Raw genomic sequence first — 17,367 nt, forward strand, 5'->3', positions numbered from 1 at the left:
GTTGTGAACGCAGACTATGAACTGGAAGCAAACTGCAGCCACGAGCGGCACTGCCCAATGGCACCGTGGCTAAGATGCTGGTACCAAAACGTGTGGGCTGGAATCACAGCCGGGCTGCTTCCTAACCGCATGACCTTTTGCGAGCTGCTGTGAGGCTCAGTGCCTTCATCTCAAAATGGGGGCCATGATGAAGACAAGGATGTTGATGATGGGGGTGCCCCCTCCCGGAATTGGCAAGAGGGTTGTATGAAGTAAGACACGCAAATCCCTCAGGACACGGCCCATAGCAGAGGCGTTTAAGTGTTTGCTATCCTTGACGTGAGCCATTGACACTGAGTTCTGGCTGAGAATAGCTCAGCTCGCTTTTGTGATACCTTGACTCAACTTTCTGAGGAGTGAACTACGAGCTTGACAGCGTTGCTCAGGATCTTACAGGAGCAGTCAAGGGGGCCAAGGAGTCACACACACCCGGGGTCAGATTCCAGCTCATCCCTGAAGGCCTAGGGCATCTCTTCATCCTCAGAGCCTCAGTCTCTCCATCTGTCAAATGGGGATCAATAACTCCCATCTGCTAAGGTTATAATAAGCCTTAAATGAGCTAATTATGAAGAGGGCCCCATCATCGCTCATCATCTTCCTCCTCAAGCTGTTGGCTACTGGCCGATTGTCTTCTGTCAAAGGCACCCGCAGACTTCTTTGGCCAATGTCTGTTTCCACATCCCCCTCCACCTCCAGACTTCGGGTCAGTGAATGCGGGTCCTTCACCACAGAATGCCCCGCACCCAGCACAGCCTGGCCCTCAGGAGGTGCTCAGCAGATGCTCTCAGGGTGAAGGACGTTGGGCTGCACAACCAGTAGCCCACATCTCTTGGTCCTGGCTTCTGACCTCAGCTTCATTTCAGGCCCCGTGGCCTGAGGATGGAGGGTCCCCCGCAGTCCAATTCCGGCTCCAGCCTAACAGGACACTTGCCTCCAGAGCCCACCCTGTCCTTGGGACCCCTGCCCCCAGCATTTTCCTGGCCGGGCTCACTGAGCAGAAAGTAAAGAAAGTTGCAAAGGAAAATCAAGGGTCTCAGACACATCTATCTTTATTTGTTTCCTGTCAGAAAAGTTCAAGAATTACACCAAAAAATACTTCAGCCTCTGCTACCTACTGACAAAAATACACCACAAAATTATAAAGCGCTCAGCGGTTTTGCTGGGGACAATTTGTTATTCCGCTTCAGATGACAAATGAATTTACAGGTGACTCCAGGCGATGGGGGTGGGGGGTCGGATGAGAGCGTTTGGCAGGATAGTTCGAGCTATGCTAGTCAGCCACCCAGCTGCTGCGTATGAAGGTTTTGGCAACATAGCAAGCCACCAGAAAATGCCCGGTACATGGCCTGTCAGAGCCTCATGGGGAAACAGGACCACATCTCAAATAACCAAGTCTCCTGTCAGTTCTGGCCCCATTGGGCCTGGAGCCAACACCGCACAGAGTGGGCCTCCCCGAAACATTCGCAGGAGAGCCGCGTGGGAGCGCCCGATGTGGCTCCAGGACAGTGGGAGGCCTGCCAACCCTCGATGCTACCTCCTGGTCAGGAGCTTCTAGAAGCAGCTTGGGGAGCTTGGACGAATGTCCCCTGTCAACACAACAGAATGGGCAAAAACGGTCACGTTTTTCAGCTTCCTTTAGAATGATCTGGCATTGCTGCAGCCCCAGTCTTAAAATCTGCCTGGCTGTCACCTGAGCTTCCTGTTATGACCCTTATTGTTCTTCCTATTGTCATCAGCACTCACTCTGGGAAACAACAAACAAAAATTTGAAAAGTTGGGTGCCTGTGCTCATAGTGTGGCCAGATGTCACATGCCTGTCCTGGCCTTGCCTCTTCCTGCAGCCTCTCCTGCCCTCTCTGCTTGCCCTCTGCCTTCTCCTCAACGTGGGCATCGCCCAGGTGTGGCCCTAGAAACACAGGAAAAACGCAGAGGCTGCCCGCTGCTCAGTCCGCTCACACCCACCCTCCCCGGCCGCGGGGCTGGGCCTGGGCTCTAGCTGGCGTGCCCGCACACACGGGTTTGTGCTAACCTTGCGAAATACACCCGTGGTGGCTGCCTTCCACTTCGGGTTGTGTGCGTCCCGGGCTTACTAATGCGGAAACCAGTCCTTCTCTGCCCCTCGGCAGGTCCCAACTCCTGTGTTCCTCTCCTGCACACGGAGGCCAACCAAGAGCCGGCGCCCGGGTCACTGTGTGTTCGCTACCTTCCTTGAGAAGCCCGCGCTGAAGCTACGATTCCTCCCCTCAGAAGCCCAGGGTGCGCTCTGCCTTTCACCATCTTCCAGATGCAGCCAGTTTAAACCCTTTTTCGTTCATTTTCTTTGTTCCTTTCTTTTTCTGTTTTTAAATTTTCCTAACAAATAATAAGCAGTGGCTTTGAAAATATCTTACATGGGAACAATCAACACGAAACATGCCTTTGTACATGAGCCTGACTGGGGACGGATCAACAATACCAAAGGACGGAAAGAAATATCAATTCAGACAACTCCAGTGCACGATATTTTCGGTGAGTTCCCCCCACCCACCCCCGGCCCCGCCCCCGCCCCCGCATCCCAGGAGTACAGTGTTGTCTTGTAACTGGAGTTGGCTTAGCCAACGGGGTCCCCCTCTCCCCCTCCACTCTGGCTGGGGTGGGCCTCTAATGGCCCTGGGTCTTGGGCGGCTTGGGCTCATGGATGACGGCGGCCGCCGACAGCCAAGGCCCGATGGCCCGAGCAGTGCTCTGCTTGGCCACACTGTAATGGCTGATGACCGTGTAGAAGCGGCTTCTGGAGTTGGGGTCCTGGGATGAGTAGTAAGCATCCAGGGAGGCCGGGATACAGCGCTTGTGCTGGGGAAGAGAGAGAGAGAGTCAGGGACAGCTCAGCAGACTGCTTCCAACCCACCCTGCAACACGGCCGCCCCACCTGGGGGCCACAGCCACACCAGGCTCTCAGCCAGACAGCAGGTGACAGCACCTGGCTTGGGCCTGGCACACAGCAGGCATTCCCCAACATCAACCCCATCATCAAAGCTGCCACCCACTTGAAGCCAGAAGAAACGAACCTGACACTGATACGACTTCAAGGCCAACCTCCTCCGCTTGCTGCCTGGGTGGCTGTAGTGGACACAGTTGGCAGCCCCCAGATCCTCTTTATCTGGCTGATTCACCCATCGCCCAACTGCTTCTCTGGGCCACTGCCCACAGCCAACGGCTGCATCTATTTTATTTCCTTGATTTTATACTTGTAACTCTTTTCTCTTTTCTGTTCCATCAAAAGTCTTGTTTCCTAACAACATTGATGTAATTGTGTATTTGCCTTATCCTATATTTGCATATCAAAACGTCACAAAATAACACCAATATTATGACTACCAGACTACTGAATGAACCTTAAGATTTCTCTGCAGCTCTGTGTGTCCTTAGAATATATTCCAAAAAAAGAATTAAATAGGTAAAGGATAGACAAAGAAACCAAGCATTTATTAATTTATTCAGCACCTCTGATGTGCCAGGCACTATTCTAGGTACTAGGAATACAGCAACTCTGTAACCAACACTGGCCATACTTTTATGACCCTTCAAACAAAATCGTGTCTTGTTTTCAGCTTTCCACACCACTTACAGTCAATAATGCAAGGCCACCTGACAAAGGGCCCAGAGTCGTGGTATTCGATGGACCTCTTCTGTCCGTCCCATCTATAGCCCATCATCTAGCAGGCCCTTTTTTATTTTTTTTGAGGAAGATTAGCCCTGAGCTAACTACTGCCAGTCCTCCTCTTTTTGCTGAAGAAGACTGGCCCTGAGCTAACATCCGTGCCCATCTTCCTCTACTTTATATGTGGGACGCCTACCACAGCATGGCGTGCCAAATGGTGCCATGTCCACACCCGGGATCCGAACCCACGAACCCTGGGCCACTGAGAAGTGGAGCGTGTGAACTTAACCGCTGCGCCACCGGGCCGGCCCCTAGCTGGCCCTTTGCCAACTGATTTTACTGAAATTCTCTCCTTAAGGCCTCACCAAAACCCTGCGGGCAGGCATTATTAATGCCCACTTTGCAGGCAAGAAACCTGAGGCTCAGAGGGGCAAGGAGACACCCTGAAGTCATACAAATGGTTCAGTTCTTCAAGGGAAGGAGCACAATGAGAGCCAGCCAGGGTCAGGGGCAAGGGCCCAGCTGCAGGACTGCAGAAGACCACCTCAGAAGCCCCGGTCCCCGTCTTCACATCTCTGCGGGCCGACGCAGGGGTAGGGAACCAGTCAGGAAACCAGGAAGACTCGCGCCAGGGCCGAGATTTCTGGAAATGGAACAGTGTCTCTCAAGCAGGAGGGTGCGCTCCCTGACCCCGAAGCCGGACCACCTCCTGACTCCTGCCTGCAGATCCCAACTGGGAAGAGAAGCTCCACTGCCTAAGGGGGACCAAGTCCTTCCTGAAAGCTTGGAAGCTCCCTGCTAGACACACACTGAATTTTAAACAGTCGGCAGAGGTTGCCATACCTAGAATTTGGATGCCAATGCAAAGAAGATGTCGATAAACCCTCTAATTGAAGTTGACAGTGACCCCGGCCACTCACCTGTTGGGACCCCTTACCTTATAGACAAATCCCTCTGGGCAGCTGTGGTCATAGGTGAAGGCTTTATAAACCACGAGGAACACGATGCAGGCAAGGAAAGCGAGGGCCAGGCTGACGAGGATGGTGACCTGGAGGAGAACAAAACGGAGCGTCATCCAGCCTCTGCCTGCCTGCCTTCAGTCCACACGCGCAGCCTTCGGATCCCAGCGCCGGCCGGCAGCCTGGCATGGCAGAAAGAGTAGGAGGTGCCCGGACCCCAGAGAACTGGCTCTGTCACTAACTTGCAGTGTGACCCTGAGCAAAGCACCTGCACTCTTTGGGCCTCGGTTTCCCCCCTCTGCCGGACACTCTCTGAAGCTCCTTCTTGGCTCGGTGTATGATTTCCCCCCCACTTACTTTTTCGGTTAACTGTGGGGGCGTGGAGGGTGACCATTAAACTGTCGCTTCTGGTGTTCCCGTCTTCCCCCACACCAGCCCTGCTGCCCCTTCTGAATTCCAATCTCAGGTAGCGACCCCTTATTTCACCTCCACTTGGATGTCCAGCAGGCACCGTAGACAGGTTCCCAGCCCAAACTTCTGCTCTCGTCCCACCCCAAACCTGCTCCACCTGCATTTTTCCCCAGGTCAGGAAATGTCAGCTCCACCTGCAGCCGCTCAGGCCAAAAGCCTTGATATCGTCTTTGATGTTCCCTTTTCCTCACATCCTACGTCCAATCCACCAGCAGAACCTATCATTTCTGCCTTCAGATGCCTCCTTGATCTGACTGCTTCTTTCACTCGATCATCTGCACCCTGACCCAAGCCATCGTCATCTCTCACCCGCAGTGTGGAGATGGCCTTCTAACCAGGGGCCTCCTCAACCCCTATGGTGTATGCATGCAGCAACCAGAGGTCCTTTCAAAAGGTAAGTCAAGGCACATCCCTTGTCTTCTCAAAAGCATCTAATGTTCTCCAAATCATTCATAGGAAAAGTCCAGCTCCTACCCATTATCTACAAGTAAGTTTTAAAAAATAGTGCAACACCAAACAGACTGGGGACACCATCAGGATTTACCAGAGAGGAGTCAATGGGTCATTTCTGGCACCTCCAGGCCTGCACTGGCCCCACCCCACCGCCTGTGGACAAAGGGGTAGGGTAACTCCCATGACACTGGGCACCTTGTGTTATAAGCAGAATTTTTTTCCTATTATTTTTAAAAGCTGGTGGCCTTTTGAGTCAGTTTTCCTAGAAATATGGCGGAATCCCTCTCATGGAGAGAAAGTCCATTTTGATTCAGAAGAAAAATAAAGTTAGCCTTGGGGGTGCTCAGCCCACCTCCTTCCCACCCCAGGACGTGGTTTATGAGAACAGGAGGAGACAGAAGTCTACATTGCTCCAAACAAATGGAGGTGCTTGTTGGCAGCTTTAAATACTGGATGGGAGGAACTTGAAAAGGAAAAGAGGAAGATGGATATGGCAGGCGTCTGTCTGAATCCCGTGGGCAGACGCTAAACATGAGAAACACCCTGTGCGGGTGTGTATATGAAGTTACAGGACAGTGTGCTATTGTGATATAATAAGAAACATATATATTTGGTCTTGTTCCTGGTTCCTGGCACAGAGCTTCTAAAACCCTTGCAATTTCCTCAGGATAGAAACATCTTTTGTTATTCTATCTGGTTTTATTCCCGGTTCCTGAAATAGCTCACATCTACCCAGGTGAAAGGAGACTCTTTTACTATTCATAGCAAGCTCCTTCCAACCACTCTTGGGTTTATGTTAATGAGGTACTTTTGGAAAGCCCCTAAGGATGAGGGTTGGTTGCCAGGGGAACCACGCATGTGATTAGAAGGATGGAACTTTGAGCCCCACCCTGCTAACCTGGGGAGGCGAGCGGGACTAGAGATTGAGTTCAGGCACCAGGGCCAATGACTTAAGCAGCCATGCCTATGTAATGAGGCCTCCACGCAAACCCTAACTGAAGGGGTTCAGAGAGCTTCCCGGTTGGTGAACAAGAACACATCCGGGAGCATGGTGCACCCCAGACTCCATGGGGACGGAAGCTCCTGGGCTCAGGACCCTTCCAGACCTCGCCCTATGTATCTCCTCATCTGTTCATCTGTATCCTTTAACTTCCTTTCTAATAAGTAAAGCACTTTCCTGAGTTCTGTGAACCATTCTAGCAAATTATTGAACCTGAGGAGGTTGTAGGAACCCTCAATTAATAGTCTGTCGGTCAGAAGTACAGATGACAACCTGGGCCTTGCGACTCGAATCTAAAGCGTCGGTAGTCCTGTGGGACCGAGCCCTTAACCTGTGCGTCTGTGCTAAATCCGGGCAGTTAGGGTCGGAGTTGAGTTAAATTGTAGGACATCCAGGCAGCGTCCACTCAGAATTGGAGAATTGCTCGTGGAAAAGCCCCCGCACATTTGGTGTCAGAAGTGTTAATGAGAGTACAGAGAAAAAGTGTTTCTGCCTTTTGGATGGTGACATGTAAAATTCAGTTCTGAACTATTGTCAATGCAGTGCGCTCTCCACCCCATCCATCTGCACCCTGAACCCTCAGCAGCAGCCTGCTGCACGCTCATCGGCCTCCTGCCCAGGATTGGGGTGCTGATGGTGCGGGGTGAGACGGTGCAAAAATGAGACTGGAATCACCTGGCAAGATGTGGAGACAGAGGTGTCAGAAGAGGTTGGAATCTGGAGCAAGAGCCACCTCAAAGACACCTACACTCCCTTAGAGCCCCCAAAGATGGGATTTGATTAGTACAAGGAAGGGGACCACCCAAGACCACTACCCAATGCTGAAGACCTGGGCACACCCAGTCAGCAGATGTCTGGAGTACAGACGTAAAGAATTTTCAATGTCCAGATTTCCCAGTAGCTAAAGGTGAAAACAGCCCAAACATCCATCAACTAGTGAATGGATAAACAAACTGTGGTCTCTGCACAGAATAGAATATTATTCAGCCATAAAAAGGAATGAAGTACTGGTAGATGCTACAAATGCGGATGGACCTCGAAAATATGCCACATGAAAGAAGCCAGACGCAGCAGGCCGCATGCTGTCGGATTCTGTTTATCTGGAATATCCACAGAGACAGAAGGCAGAGTGCTGGTCGCCAGGGGCTGGGCAACGGGAGTGGCTGCCTTCAGGAACAGAGCTTCCTTTCAGGGTGAGGAAAACATTTTGGACCTCGATAGAGGTGGCAGTTGCACAGCACTGTGAACATACTAAATGCCACTGAATTTTTCACTTGAAAGTAGTTAATTTCATGTTATATGAATTTTACCTCGATTTTTAAAAAAATGCCCAGAGCCCAGGCTGATTATTTCTCTCAAGGGGACCTTAAACTCCTGCTAACATCCCCTCACCAGAGCTGCCCACGAGACTGGCATGCAGACCCACTCAGAGGTACGTCCACAGACAAAGGTGTTGCTGCAGCCTCCCATGTGCAAAGCAGAGTAGAGAGCTGAAGCCACGCAGCCGCCACATCAGCCAGATGCCCCCAACCTAACGGCCACGTGCAGTCCCAGCCCTGACTGAGCAGAGACCCAGGCCTCCTGTCGACTCAGGAGCAGGACAAGACGTCCCAGCACAGGCGTCCCCGGACACGGCTGGCTGCTTCCCCAGGTCAGGCGCAGGCTGGTGGAGAGGCAGAGGCTCTGGGAGGTGCAGCAGGGCCCAGCAGGACCATCCGCGGGACGGCTTCCCCTTGTAGGGGGCTCTTCCCATTTCCACCAGCCCTGAGTTAACATCCCCGCCTAGGAGAGGCAGGGTCTCATTCACCACAGTGCTCCCAGAACTCGACAAGCTGACCATAGCAAAGGTTCCTGGGAAAAGGGGAGGGAGGGAGGGGAGGAGGGAGGCCCTTAAATGATTCAGTGCTGGTGCCTGGATTGCCACCACCCCCGTGGATTCTAATTCACTGGGTCAGGGAGGGTGGGTCCAGGACACGTGTGTTTTTATAAACTCTCCAGGTGATTATAATGTGCACCCAGGAGCGAGAAGTACTACTGCGGTTTGACTGGTCTGCGTGGTTCTCGGGCTGGCTGCACCTTCTCAGGATCACGCCAGCAGCTCTGTAAACACTCCTGAAGCTGCCCCGCCCCCGACCACTTCCATCAGAATCACAGGGGTGGAGCCCGAGCCCCCAGGTGGTTGCCAGATGAAGACACTGGGTGGGGTGCCCCGGTGACTGTCAGAGTCCAGGGTCTGATGCGGACTTGGACACCAGGGCTGCAGCCCACCCTGAGGGATTCTGCTGAGCAAGGCTAACTCGGATCGGGCGGTGCCACAGGGTACCTAACCCAGGAACTAGGGTGAGTAGAGGCCATTTTAGGCATTTAACCTTTCTTGGTTTGCCTCCTTGTCCTGAATCTTGGTAACTTCAGCAACTGGAGGCTGGTCACTCTTTAAGAGCCTGTGGAAGTCAGAGAGTACAGGGCTGTGAATCGGGCACAGGCCCTCCCTTGGGACCTCACAGCCTACAGGGCGACGGAGAGGTGGACAGATGGACGCCAGCACTTGCAACAGCAACGGGTGACACCATAAGTGAGGGCATCAGCACTGGGGGCTGCTGGACCTAACCAGCCTCAGGGTTGCGGGGGGAGGGATCAGGGAAGGCCTCCTGGGGGAGGTGACACAGGAAAGGGCTTCAGGGAAGAGCACTAGGATAGCGGAGAAGGAGGTTCTGAGCAGAGGAAGTCGCATCTGCCACAGAGCAGAAGCCGGGCCTTCTGGAAACGTGCTATGGTTTGGAAAGGCTGGACCAGAGGATGCAAGTGAGGGAGAGAGGCCTGGGGCCATGTGTAGGTGGGAGGAGAACCGATAAGGAAGGACCAGACTAAAACTTGCCCTGTCCAGGGTAACAGAGAGCCCTGACAGTTTTAAGCAGGAAAGTGACAGGATCAGAATTATGTTTGGGAAAGACGTCTCTGGGGGCCACATGGAGGCAGGGGCCAGTGGGGAGGCTGATGCACAAGGGATGCCCCAAATGCTTGCTGACCTGGCACTGGGGGTGGAAGGGGTTGCCGGCCTAAGGAGGTGAGCAGAGCGGGGTGAAAGGGCAGGAGGAAGGGGCTGACCGGGGAGGAGGGACAACATTTGGCTGAGTCCGTATCCTTGGTGACTGAGCCAGCATTGGTTGTCAGGATCAGGTGGGGAGATCGAGGGTTCTGATTCGGTTTAGGGTGAGATTTTTCCTGCAGGCGGATCCCCACAGGGCATCCTGCAGCTGGCCCCTCCCTCTCCAGGGACTCATGGATTCAGAGGCCCCAGTGCTCAGGCCCTGCAGCCAAGCGCCCGATGCAGAAGGTGAGCCTCAGAGGACCCGGGAGAGGAACTCCCCTCCCCACAGGGCACCTCTGGACAGCATAAGCCTGGCTGGACCTCAGGATGCATTGACTCGGTTTCTGGAAGCCAGTGCTCAGAGACGCTCTAAAGCCCTTGGTTTCCCCTCTCGAATGTAACAGCCTGAGACCAGAAACAAACTACTTGTTAGCTCTGGGGCCAGAGTGGAGGGTTCCCTAAGAGACAGATGCTCACCACAGGAAGCAGCCTCCCAGCTTCCGGCTCCACTTCACCCACCCGTTCACCCACCCGTTCACCAGCACAAATCTGTCACAGGGCCCACTGCGAGCCAGACATCACCACACAGTCATGGCCTCTGGAGCCCAGGGCAGGGAGAGGGTCGGACGCTGAACAATCAAATCCTCGAATAAATACGTGTAAGACAACCCCATGGCCCAGTGGTTAAGTTCGCGCGCTCCACTTTGGCAGCCCAGGGTGTTGCTGGTTCAGATCCTGGGTGCGGACGTGGCACCGTTCATCAGGCCAGGCTGACACTGTGTCCCACATGCCACAACTAGAAGGACCCACAACTAAAATATATACAACTATGTACCGGGGGGCTTTGGGAAGAAAGAGAAGAAGAAGAAGAGAAAAAAAAGATTGGCAACAGATGTTAGCTCAGGTGCCAATCTTAAAAAAAAACAAGCCCTGGACAGGATCTGGGCCAGCACATCCGAGGGCAGCATGCAGACAGGGTGGCAGGGCCGGGCCAGGAGCCCGCGCGAGCAGACTCTGGGCCAGAGCATTCCAGGCCGAGGCAGCCCAGAGACCCTAAAGGAGAGGAGCTCAGGGTCCCAGGGGGCCTGGAAGGAGAGTCTGCCTGGGACGGAGGGGCCCGGGGGCAAGGGCGCTGCCGTGAGGCCCGAGGGGGCTTTGGACACCAAGGTCCATCGCCCTCGTCCTGCCCATGAGCGGCGCTTCCTACAGCGTCATCCCACTGCTTTCAGGGAAACATCCCGCTCGGCCTTGCCTCCCTCTGCCACCCTCCAGCCTCTCAGGCCACCACAGCCTGGCTCGCCGAGAGCTCCCGCTGTCCTGCTTCTCCAAGCCTTGATCCGGGCCTAGAACTCCAGTGTGTCCTTCCTTTTCAGGGAGACGTCTCCGCCCCGTCCAGCCCAGAGGCCCTGCCCATGCTCTGTCCCTGCGCCCGCCTGGGCTGCCCTGACTGAGGCAGTGTCGGCCTCACCTCTTCAGCCCCTGAGCCCTCCCCAGCTGGGCTGCCGAGGGCAGCAAGCTCGCCTCATCCTTTGCTCTGTGCCGGCACCGAGACTCCTACTGAGTGGGGACCAGTAAGCATTTCCTAAACGGAAACGTTGAATTGAATTAAGGTCTTGACGCACACACAGCCACCCTCCCCCAGACATACAGAAGCAGACACACAGACAACCTGGTCCAAACCCCACTGCGTTCACAGGGGAGGGCGCACTGAAACACCTGCTCTTGGCGTTTGTTCTCTTCCTTCCCCCATTTGCAACCCCATCCACTGTCCACCGCCAACCCATACACAGGTTCAGACAAAAGCACCTTAACTTTGAAATCAATCAGGGTTTGGGATAGCATCAGCTAAGACCTGCCCAAGATTTCTCCTCCAGCTTTCGAGCACAGATCAGAGAGAGAACAGAGGAAGAACTTAAGAGTATGCAGCTAGCAGCTCTGACAAAGATGCGCTGAGCCTGGAGTCCATGACCCGTACCTCCAGATGGTAGGAATAGTAGTAGAAATAGGAATAATAATAATCGAGGCTAAGAGTTCTTGGGAACTTGCTGTGTACTAACATTATCACAATCACATGAAGCAAGTTGAATTTTTATTCCCGTTTTATTGATGGAGAAAGTGAAGCTCTGAGAGGTTAAGTGACTTGCCCAGCGTCCCACAGCTAGTAAAACATAGGGCGAGACAATGCACCGAGGCACCTCAGGACGCCGGGAACTCATCCTGCAGAACCAGCCTCGGCGTCTTGCATCAGTCGTGTGGGAGGCAGCTCTGCCCGCCGCCCCGGGAGCTGGCACTCCTGCAGCCATCCTGCCTCCACGTCTCTCCTGGAGCCCTTGCTCCAGTCAGCCGCCAGCTCTGGTGGCTTCTGCCTCTGGCGCAGCTTATTCAACTCTCCACCATCACTTGCTGGGGTAGGACCACCATCGCCTCAGCCCTGGACGCAGGGGTCTCCTCCCTGCTCCCCGGGCCTTCAGCCTCTCAGCTTCCAGGCCAGCCTAGACTTTCTAACAAACCAACCGGTCACGCTACTTCCCTGACGAATGAGCCGTCACATCTACAGGATCAAGTCTGAACTCCCCAGCAAAGCAGACACAGCCCTCCGCAACTTCACCTCCATTTCCCCTTCTGCCTCAACCCCTTCCACCCACTGCCTGAACGCACCCTCTTCCCCCACCTCCATGCTCCTGCCCCTGCTGGTCCCTCTGGCCAGAAGGCCAGCTTCCACTTCCCAGTCCATCATGTCCCTACTCATCCTGGACCCAGGTCAAGCATCTCCTCTTCCCTGAAGGCTTCCCGAGACATCTTCAGGCAATGTTTAGCCCTCCTCTGTCTGGCCGCAGCTCCCTAAGGCACTTCTCCCAGTGCACCCTAATTAACCACCACTTGTCTGCTTCTCCTCCCAGAGGCAGTGTGGAATATACTTTACTCTTCCCTTTATTAAGCACCGATTATGTGTCAGGCACTGTTCTCGGCACCATACTCAGATTTATTCTTGTAAACCTCACAGCAGCCCTACAAGGCAGGTACATCTTCATTTTTTAGATGAGGAGACAAGGCACAGAGAGGTTACCTAGTTTTCTCTGGGTCACACAGCTAATTAATACACTCAGGAGTCTAACTCTATGAAGTACAGCCTGGGCTCTTAGCCCACGGTATCCTCCTTGTAAAGCATTTATTCACTGAATATTAACTGAGCACCTATAATACGCCAGAGAGCATTCTACACCTTGGGCATACAGCGCCGAGGAGGACAGGGAGGTCCCTGCTCTCATGAAGTTTACCTTTAACCCCTTTCAGTGAGTTTCCTCTTCTGTAAAAGGGGAATAATAATAGTATCTGCCTCTCAGAGTTCTAAGGATTAAATCAGATCACGCATGTGAAGCCCTGGCGTGAGCTGAATGGTGGCCCCCAAGAGATATGTCCATGTCCTGATCCCTGGAACCTGTAAGTATGACCTTATTTGGAAAAAGGGTCTTTGTAGACGTAATTAAGTTAAGGATCTTGAGACGAGACCATCCTGGATTGTGGAGGTGGGCCCTAAGCCCAAGGACAAGTGCCCCTGTAGGAGACGTACACAGGGAGATGAGAAGAGGCCGTCTGAATAGGAGGCAGGCTCGGCGTGATGCAGCTACGAGCCAAGGGACACCCGGAGCCACAGAAGCTGGAAGAGGAAAGGAAAGATCCCTTCCTGGAGCCTTCAGAGGGAGGGTAGCCCTGCCAACACCTTGATTTTGGACTTCTGGTCTCCAGAACTGTGAACTATAAGCTCCTGTTGCATTAAACCGCATGATTTGTGGTAATTTGTTATGGCAGCTCCAGGAAATTAATACAGTGCCCTCCCACAGTGCCTGGCATATGTGCTACAAATGCGAGCTCCTCCATTCCTCCAAAGCATCTGCCGTGCTCCTCAGCACGGACTTCAATAGCTCCAGCCACTCAGGAAGACTGCCATTTTCACAACATGTATTGCTCTTGTGTACCTTTTCAGCCCTACCTCTCTTGGCGAACTCCTAGCCATGCTTCAAAACCCAACTCAAGACATGCTGCCTCCTCTGGGAAGCCTTCCCTTGCCTTTTACTCTTTTTAACATTTTTACTTCCCTTTTACTTTTACTCACTTACCATGCTTTTTTCCCTCCTCTGCTTAACACCCAGCCCCCGAATCATGATTGTCTCTTCTGTTGTTGTGTCATAAGGGCAGGGACCTGACGTTCTTTGTCTCTGTGGTCCCAGCTGCCAGTTGATGACCTGGCACAGAGTAGGAGAGATGCCAATGCATATGCCACATTCCCTTCTCCGTGCCCTTTCTCTCATTTTTGGCACAAAGAGCTACCCATAGTGAATCTTCAGGGCCCACAGCCTGGCAAGGTGGCTGGGTAAAACCACTGCCTTGGGTCACCTGAAGTCATTTGTCTGATGCTGGAGGAATTATTAGTTGCCCTCACAGCAATCTCTGTCTGCCTGCTGTGCCCCCAAAAGATGGGAAGCTTCTCTCTGATGGCTGGGAGAAGTGGACGTTCCATTCTAGGCAATGTCCATGCAGTTTTCTGCAGTAGTTGTGGCCCGGTCCCAACAGAATTCCCGTCCTGCTTCTGCCTTTGATGAACTGTGTGAACTTGGGCAAGATGCTTCACCTCTCTGAGCCCCTGTTTCCTGACCTGGTAAAAGAGGAGAAAGATTCCACCCCACAAAATCAGTGTGAAGATTAAATGAGACGATGCCTGTCAATTGCCCAGTGTTGTCCCCGCCCAGGGGCTTAACAAGTAATGGCGATCACTCATGGACTGTTCAAGAATGTGCTGGGTACCGTGTCAGGTGCTTTGTAAGTATTATCTCCTTTGACCTCATGCTAGCTCTGTAAGCTCGGTTATTACTCCCATTTTACAGCTGTGCAAATGGAGGCACAGAGGGTGCAGAGTAACTTGTCTGAGGCCACGTGGTTATGAAAGCAGCCGAGCCTGACAGGAGCCTGGACTGTCTGATGCCGCAGCCCTTGGTCCTAACCCCTACCTCGGCCGGCCTTTGGATGACTATTTCTCGGTCCTGCAGCTGCGTTTGCTTGCAATGGTGCAATGAAACACGGCGACGCGGACTGTAAACTTGTTCCAGGAGGACACATCACTGCAGATGTGGAAATCCCATGAGTTAGGAAGAGAGAGGAGAAAAACAAAAGCCCTCCCGCTGTCTGCCGGGTCAGGACCCTCACCCAGGACCCTCACCCAGGACCCTCATGGTGCCAGGAAGCATGAATTTCATTCATATTCACGCCCTGCAGCATCTCGGCCCCACAACACCCAATAAACCACCCTCCTCATGAAGGATGCAAACCCTGGAAGCCTTAAAGCAATAAAACCACTCACACCAGGGAAATTAAGCTTTGTGGGCAGATAGAAACAGAGCTGCCCGACACACATCCATCTTTCATACTTGACAGCTGGAAACTCCAGAGACAGAATTAGGCCGCCCGGTGCCGCACTCCTGGCCAGCCCCAAGGCTCCTGACAGTAGGGCTCGAGTGGAGAGACCGAGGGGCTCGCCACAGCCACAGATCTGCCCCGATGACGCCCTCGCTCCCCCTGCCCTCTGCCAGCACCAGCAGTGAACGGAGCTTTTGGAACCAGACTGTCTAGACCGAAGCCCAGCTCTGCCCCTCACCTGCTCTGTGACCCAAGGCAAGTGACTGGCCCGTGGGAATCCTTGGCTTACTGCTCTCTAAAATGAGGACGATGCTGATGGCTACCTTGCACCGGCTATTGTAAGGCAGAATGCGGTAGCGCGTGAAGCCCTCAACGTAGGCCAGGCCCTTAGAAGTGACCTTAGTCAGCATCCATGAGTGCACACGTGCGTAGCATCATTCATGCTCTCGCAACTCTGTGGGGTGGTTACTCTCAGTGTGCCCATCTTACAGGTGGTCTATCAGAGGCAGACGAAATGACTGCACATATGAGTGTAGAGTGAGGATTTGAACTCAGGTCTATCTAAGAAGCCCAGGTGCCTAGCCCCATGTGATACTGCCAGTAAATCTACAACTACACTAGAGTTTATTTTTATTAAAAAATGTATTGCCCCAGGGCTGGCCTGGTGGCGCAGTGGTTAAGTTCACACATTCTGCTTTGGTGGCCCTGGGTTCGCCGGTTCGGATCCCAGGTGCAGACATGGCACCACTTGGCAAGCCATGCTGTGGTAGGCGTCCCACATATAAAGTAGAGGAAGATGGGCACGGATGTGAGCTCAGGGCCAGGCTTCCTTAGCAAAAAGAGGAGGATTGGCAGCAGTTAGCTCAGGGCTAGTCTTCCCCCCCCCAAAAAAAAAAATTGCCCCATTATTATAAGAACAATATCGGCAATCCAAGAGCAAACACACCCACTACAATCCTGCCGCCATTTCAAGTCTGTTTTACACGCTTGTCATTTGTTCCTCTCCACGTGCATCCGTGCATAGATCTTGATTCCTTCTGCTCCTCCTCATTTTACCCATTTGTGACCCATCCAGTTTCCTATGAGCACGTAGAACATCCTCACATACCAAGTCTGGACCACCCAGAACCAAGACAGGCCTCACCTTCACCATCTGCAAAACGGCTCTCAATCATCACACTCACCTCTACAAAACTGTCATGAGGTACAACCAAGATGAATAATGAAAAGACAAGTTGCCACGTAAATGCGGGAGTGATAAACGAATGCTTCTGGTTGCCATCGCCGTTCTCGCTCTAACCGTGCATCATTAAAGCTGCATTTGGTTCAGGTATCTCCTCAGCATGAGGACCACTGGGCGTTCCACTATGCTGCCATTACCCGTGACTGTCCTCCCCAACCCGGTGACAGCCCGTCCAGGGCAGGGCTGTGCCCTCTGTCTTTGGGCTTCCGAGGGCCTGTGGTCCTACTATTTAAAGGGTTTGCTGTTGATTCCTGTTGATGGGGCAGAAAGCACCTCTGACGTGGGCCATCTCTCCTCTGGTCTCCTGCCTCCTGCTGCCAGTCCATCGTCCCAGCTGGCCACCAAAGGGATCTTCCTAAATTACCCTCTGAACATTTTGTGGTGGGGCTGAAAATCCCATTCTGGCCCAGGGTGGTCCTGACACCGTGGGTCTACGACTTTATGGAGCGTCAGTGCCAGCGAAGGAGATTGATCTGATGCAGAGTCGTGGCTCCTACACCTGGAGATGCTGACTCCCTTGGTCCTCCATAACACCCAGAAATCAGCATTTTCCACAAAAGTCCAGGAGATTTGGATGCAAGTGACCCGGAGCCTGTAGTTAGATCAAGACGAAGGCCAGAATCCTTTGTCTGCCTTCTGAAGAGAGAGGGCAAGGAGCTCACATCCTTGATTGTCAACTATACTGCATCTACATGCACGCTCTCCCTCAGTCCTACCCAGCATCCCAGAACGTGGGTACTGTGGACAGCCCTGCTTTTCAGATGATGAAGCTGAGGACTGCAGAGGTTGGGTTAGTTGTCAGGATTTTCCAGGCCATCAGTAGTAGAGCAAGACCTAGAAGCCAGGTCTGTCTGGATCCAAACACACTTTTTCCCTCGGCACTGCACTGTCTTTATTATCTGGCCCCTGCTTATCTGTCCCACATCACCAATTGCTACTGCCCTAGGAACCCTCACACACACATACACACAGGCTCACACACACACACAGACACACACACACTCATAGACACACGGACACACACAGACATAGACACACACATACACATATACACACTACAGT

The 17,367-nt window shown here is 53.1% G+C and overlaps 1 protein-coding gene across 1 annotated transcript in view; it reads right to left on the minus strand.

Annotated features, from left to right (window-relative positions):
* Positions 1–1,070: 1,070 nt before the first annotated feature.
* The window catches only part of NSG2 (neuronal vesicle trafficking associated 2), a 57,912-nt gene continuing 41,615 nt past the window's right edge, over positions 1,071–17,367 (minus strand). The window contains exons 4-5 of the mRNA XM_008534024.2: positions 4,617–4,727; positions 1,071–2,871 (exon numbers count right to left, since the gene is read on the minus strand). Of these exons, the coding sequence (XP_008532246.1) occupies positions 2,680–2,871; positions 4,617–4,727 (303 nt within the window). The 3' untranslated portion in view covers positions 1,071–2,679. The remainder of the gene's footprint in view (positions 2,872–4,616; positions 4,728–17,367) is intronic.

Source organism: Equus przewalskii, chromosome 13, assembly GCF_037783145.1.
Source record: "Equus przewalskii isolate Varuska chromosome 13, EquPr2, whole genome shotgun sequence".
Lineage (NCBI taxonomy): Eukaryota > Metazoa > Chordata > Mammalia > Perissodactyla > Equidae > Equus > Equus przewalskii.